General features: G+C 42.9%; 1 protein-coding gene across 4 annotated transcripts in view; it reads left to right on the forward strand.

Moving 5' to 3' along the window:
- SLC4A5 (solute carrier family 4 member 5) overlaps positions 1 to 6,130 on the forward strand; it is a 122,101-nt gene extending 115,971 nt beyond the window's left edge. For 3 of the 4 annotated variants that reach the window (XM_067704639.1, XM_067704641.1, XM_067704643.1), the window contains 2 exons: positions 2,144 to 2,211; positions 4,155 to 6,130. In XM_067704639.1, the coding sequence (XP_067560740.1) occupies positions 2,144 to 2,211; positions 4,155 to 4,320 (234 nt within the window). In that variant the 3' untranslated portion in view covers positions 4,321 to 6,130. Of the gene's footprint in view, positions 1 to 992; positions 1,078 to 2,143; positions 2,212 to 4,154 lie in introns of all 4 variants that reach the window. The other variant, XM_067704640.1, reaches the window with a different exon arrangement.
- Positions 6,131 to 6,424: the final 294 nt, after the last annotated feature.

Raw genomic sequence — 6,424 nt, forward strand, 5'->3', positions numbered from 1 at the left:
GAAGGGAAGTGACTCACCCAAGATGGACGTATAGGCTAAATGTCTAGGAGGGAACTAAGAAAACCATTCCGACTTTGAATCTGATCATTTCCAACATACTAAGCTGCCCATGTCCTTCCTAACACCATGCCTGGCTCCCATTCTCCCAATTTGACCCAAACCCACATCCCTGCCTCCACCGTGAACTGTTCGCCTAGCAATCTTGCCTTGTGCAGATCAAAGCTGCTCAGAGGCAAGCCCTTGCTGACTGATTGGTGACGATTAAACCATCTTCTGATGGTAGTGATAGGCCAAAATTCCCCTGGCCCTCAATTACTGTCCTCTTCCCAGAACATAAGAGGCCCATAATCCCCATTCACATGTTTTTCATTGATGATTTTTTTTGGCCGTGCCGCACAGCTTGCAGGATCTCAGTTCCCTGACCAGGGAATTGAACCCGGGCCACAGCAGTGAAAGCCCAGAATCCTAACCGCAAGGCCACCAGGGAACTCCCCCTTGTTGATGACTTAGATGATTTGCAAAGTTAGGTTCTGAGAACAAAGAAACTGAGAGTCTAAGTGCCTTTGAAAGACAAGTATTATTCTTTCACTGATTCATTCAATAAATATTTCAGTGGCTACCACAGGCCAGGAACTATTTCAGGGGTGGGAAAAAGCATCTCTGGTTTATATGATATATTCGATGGAAAAACGGGATTCAATTTACATAAATTCATTTTATACACGTCTTCAGCTACTGTGTGAGGTTCACTCCCAAGTGACTGGTTACCACGACAGTTGAAACTGTTCTGAAGAGTAACATTCCTGCAAGAGTTCTGTCCTTTCTAGTGTCCTCAGTGGGCCCCAGGGTCATTGCAGCACCCACTGTCTAGTCTGGATATGAAGAGGATGGTGGTTTGCACACTGTGGACGCGTGTATTTTCCATCTTGGCAAGAAAGCCAACACTGTCGTATTGGTGGTATTTATCAGCTTTTCCCACTGTTTCTCTCCAGCCCCAGTTCCCTCCTCCCTCAGTTATAAAGATTCCCATGGAAAGTGTCCAATCAGATCCCAAAAACGGTATCCACTGCGTTGCCAGTAAGTAAAGCACACGGTGTCTCTCCCTTCCTACTTACTACTAATCCTCCACCTCTTCCTCAAGGAACTTTCGTCTCTAACTCAGGTCTATTGGTCTTAGATACTAAAGGACTCCTGTGCTAGGCAGAGTTCAAAAAGAACTGGGCTACAGGAACTGGAACTCCAACCATATGGAAGCCCCAAATCAAACCATGTAGACTTCGGTGATCAATCTTCATTAGTTTAGGCAAACCCCCTCTTTCCCTCCTTACCCCTAGTGCCCTCAGGTGCCTGTGGTACCACCTCGCCCCCTCTTGCATGACCTGCTGAGCCTCTCATGTGTGCCAGTGGTTACTGAAATGATTGAGAGCTCAAAGCCAAGCTGAGTTGTCCCCTTTAGGAAAACAAGTAGCATCACACTGGGATTATAAATTAGTCAAGGTCCTAGTGGTTGGGCTGTGATTCTGTATGTGCCTGATTCACAAGCACCTTCCACATGTTGAAAAGGGAACCTGCCTGGGAAGGATCAGATGTGGCTTATGAAGATCTCGGGGGATTTTATTGCTGCCTTTACCCGCTTCCAGCCTCAGCTTCCTATTGGTGGATAGTCCTGTCATCAAGACAACACAGTCTATCCTGGGAGTAGTCTGAAAGATGCCAACATGGGTCCTGACCCTGGCGCTCCTAAGGGCTTGCCGCTTTCCCCAAAGGCCCATACTGGGGATCCGGCCAGCCCCCACAAGGGCCCTTCAAGGAAGGGCTTCCCATTACATTCTCCTCCAGAAGTACCTCCTCCTTTTGAATTTCTCATGCCCTTCCCCCTTCTCATTTGTATACCTCCATCACCTTTCTTCATTCTTCCCTGGCCCTCACCGTGCCTCTCACCCACCTCTGGGTGAAGGAATAATTGAACCAGAAGCCACCCATCTCTGTGAGGCCCCTGTATTCCTCTCGTGTGGTACTGGCCACGGGGTTAGAGAATAGAAAGGAGAAGAAATGGGTGAGGGGAGCACTGTAGAAAGAGGGTATATTCTCCAGAATAGTTCACAAAGCTGTTCCACGTCTGACGCTTTGATTTTCCTGCCAGGACAAAGATCTTCCAGTTGGAGTTACTCACTCTGATTCCTCCTTCAGTGACTCAGAACTCGACCGAAGGTAACAGCCATGAGATAAGACTCTCTGAGTGTTAGATAAGAGCCTAAGCAATGGCTTTGAAAGCGGAGGGACTAGGATTTCCCGGGCTAACCAGTGTCTCAGTAAAAGGCCTTTGCTGGTCCACCACAGGACACAAAGGTACAGAGCTGATTATTGGGTGTCAAGTAACAAATCTGTCCTCTTATTGACATAATATGATTACACCACACAAAGGTACTGAACTTTAGAAAAGGAAATTATTACAAAATATTAAGCAGAATGAAAACTGAAAGTAAATATTGAAAAAGGAAAACAGAAACTAGACGTGATTTAAGTATTTATTATTAAAAGCCAGGATGAATGAACTCTAAAGATCAAAACACCAAGCACTCTAATACTCTGTGGAGTAAAACAGCAGCATGGTTACTATGCAAAGGTCAGAAAGGGTATCAAGGAAAGCTAACTAGATATCAATGATCAAGTGGAGATAAAAAACAGTCAAGAAAGGATTCAAGGCCCAGGTTCCAGGAACTCCGATGCCAGCCATGTGATTCCTTGCTGTCCTTAATGAGAGCCACCCTCAAAAAAGGTGGGGCTACTTGATGACTGAAAACAAGGGGGGATCAACAATAGAAAAGAGGAATTCAGAGGCAAGAAAGTCTGCCTCAGTCATTACTAGGGAAGATGGTGGGGGCAGTCCCACTCCTACAGTGTGCCCTAAGCTGGACAAGAATCACTGTGCTACATCTGACAGTGAAAGCACGGGCTATCCCAGGACTAGAGGTAGCTGGCTGCAGACGGAGATGGGACTCACCTGAGAGATTTTAGGAAACATGTACAGGATCTTCTGAGCTATATGTCAAAGCTGTTATCACACTGCCAGGATGAGAAGAGATTTATCACCAGGGTAATAAGCCTCCCTAAGCAGCACTACTGTGTCGCATGTCCAAATGACATCTCTGCCTGCCTTCTCATCCCCCCTCCCCAGTCAGGGCTCCTATGCCCTTAATGCCACAGATCTTTATAAATACATGTGTTAAGAGAAAAGCACTGTCTATCTTACTTTCATTTTAAGGTAGCCTACACAAAATGAAACCTCTTAATGCTCTAATTTCAGTTAATGGAGAGAGAATTTGGTCCAGGATAGGACACTTCCAAAAACCTGTTAAAGTACACAAAGCAGGGGACAAGGCCAGAAATGCAGACAATTTCGTGACTAGTGACGGCACCTCCCAACTATGCTGGTGTTTTACTGAATCTGTGAGAGTACCTAGAAGTAAAGACAACTAAATAGCAGGATTCCATTTCAGTGAGGAAAAAACTCAGCAACATGAGCTGGTTTAACAAAGATTAAGCATCCATGGTCTACCAGGCACGATGCTTAACCTCTGGGAATATAGAAAGACAGGCATGTGTACCACATGCCAAGAACGGAGCACACATAAGGGAAAGGACAGGCATCTACAGGAGGAATCTGCCTTACCCAGAGAATCTGGGAACAATAAATAGGAGTCTTCCAGATGTGCAGAGTCAAAGAAAAAAGAGAGAAAAGAAGGCGCTGCAGGTATGGAGAAAAGGCCTGAAATATCACACAGACACAGGGCAAAGAACCCAGGATGGATGGGGCAAACAGCAAGCAGGCAGAAGTTTGAGCAAAGAAGGCTCTTGTCTCACCAGGCTAAGGAGCTTGAATTCTGTCCTTTGAACAGTGGGGAACCACAGTCAGGTTCATGATCCAAAAAGTTCACTTTGGCAGCAATGTGATAAATAGGTCGAAAAAGAGTGAGACCAGTCATTGAGACAGCTGAAGGCCAAGCAGATAGGATACTGCTAGTTCCTATGATGTGTTAAGAGTTCAAAAGCAAAGACAGAACTATTTGCACTAGAACCCTGTTCTGGGGGATAGCATTAAAAAATACCAAATCCTAGATAAATCATTCTTCCCTCTTCTTTTTCTCATTCAGCATCACCCTGCACTTCAAAATCTCCTGTCCAGCTTCACCTGCCTTCAGCTACTCACAGAGCCCAGTCTTCATGGTGCCACAGGTGAAGATAGAGATGGAGCCAGACTGTGACTTCACAGACATGGAAAGATATGGAAGAGAAGCTGACAGCGAGACCACCCTCTAGGAGGACGGACGGGGCACAGAGTGAGGGCCTTGTTTAGTCTTCACTGTGAGGGTCTGGGCCAAAACCCTTCACTTTTCCAAACCTGTTTCCTTATTTACCAAACAGAGGGAGTCATTCTGCTTGATAGAAAACTGGAGAGCTGCTGATGAAAAGTACTACTTATATGCAAAGCCCTCTACTTCCCTCTGTAGTTATGAAAATAACTAAAGCTAAATGTTACACCTTATTTTAAAATGCAGTCCAGCATAGAAATTATAACATTTCTTTTGAAATGAAAAAATGCTTTCTCTCAAAACTGTAGCTAAGATAAAGGGGCACTACTCAATTTTTATTTAAAACAAATATCAGTTAAGATTTTTTTTTAAAAGCTGAGATTTTAAATGATCTAGATGGTCTTAAAACAACTTAAAATACTCATACTTTAATAGACCAAGGTTGGAAAATTTGTTTTGCAATTTTGCATATTAAGAAATGCTAAAAAGGACCTCTTATCTCTCCATCCAATTCAGTTTTCTAAGGGTCATATGACAAGTTTGAACTATCTGCATTATGAGTCTTGTTCCAGCACAGAAGTGTGACTGGGGCTTTTCCAGATTGAAAGCTATTTCTAAAAGTCTGGTAATGAAAGAACCAACATGTTTGAGTGGATATTTTAAAAACAAAATAGTTCCTGTTAAAATGAAACCTCAAATCACATGGCAAATCAAAAAAATGATCCTTTAAATTAGTATCACTGGTTTTTAAAGCCCAGAATCACATTTCATTATGCATTTGGGTAGGTCTTTCCTGAAAGTTTTCAATGGCCTGATTCCCAAAGTCAAACTTGCATTCACATTAATATTGCATATTAGGCAGGGCTCATGTGAAATTTTAGAAGATTAAAACTCTGCAATACTAGTCAGACTAGTACTTTAAAGGAATAATTAGAAACAAATTGGGTAGATTTAAAACCCGTTAATAGTGAAGCAAACTCTTTTCCTCATGAAACTTAAAATCAGTCTTCTTATCTTCAAGTCACATTTAACAAACACCAACCATGTTTATTTACCACCTACTGTGTGCCTAATAGCCACAAGGCATCTGACATTTACCTTCTCCAAAAAAACTGTGGATTTGAATCTTGAGTAAATCACTTTGGTTACCGTTACCACATTTACTCAAGATGACAAATGCAGGTGCTTTTTCTTTATCCCTTTCTATTTTTTAAAGACAAATGACACTAGATCATTAACCACCTTGAGTACAGGGACAGTTAATTGCCTCTATAATCCCCAGACCCAGTACAGTGCCTGGTCCATAGAAAGCTCTCAGTGTTTATTAAATTAAATCTCAGAACGCCCTTCCAAGGATACTGCCATGAGGTAAAGCTCTAAACCTCCACCACTTCTACTGAGAGCAGCAGAATTAATTAGCTGCTCACTAATCCAGAACCATTGCCTGAGCTTAAGTATAAATTCTTTGTCTTCATCTGCACCAATTTTGGGAGAGCTAACAATCTACCCTTAACATTTCAGTTTTAAAAACTGGCTGATTTCCAATAGCATTTTGTCCAAATTGAATTGTAGAAATGTTGTGGATTCAGGAGTAAATGTGCTTGATTAATCAAACAAGCTGGAAAACTAGAATGTTAATTTTTTGTTGTTGTAAACTGATCACCGTAATTTTCACATTGCCTGTCATTTGCATTTTGTACGCACACACACACACACACACACACACACACACACATACACATGAACATTTTAATTTCCATAGCTTTTAATAGGTTGACATATTGGTACTTCTCCATGCAGTAACAATAACTTGTAACTACAGTTCAATAAAACTTAATCCTGTCTGCTCGTCTCGCTCCATGTTTAATAATTTGGGTCAGTCAGCACGCATGGCTGATGTACAGGAACTACACCTCACTTGCAAAAATATCTCTAGCAACTATCACCCCTCTTCATCTCCAGAAAACTATCAAAAGCGTAAAGGCGACGGGCTTCCCTGGTGGCGCAGTAGTTGAGAGTCCACCTGCCAATGCAGGGGACATGGGTTCGATACCTGGTCAGGGACGATCCCACATGCTGCGGAGCAACTAAGCCCGTGTGCCACAACTACT

Source organism: Pseudorca crassidens, chromosome 14, assembly GCF_039906515.1.
Source record: "Pseudorca crassidens isolate mPseCra1 chromosome 14, mPseCra1.hap1, whole genome shotgun sequence".
NCBI lineage: Eukaryota > Metazoa > Chordata > Mammalia > Artiodactyla > Delphinidae > Pseudorca > Pseudorca crassidens.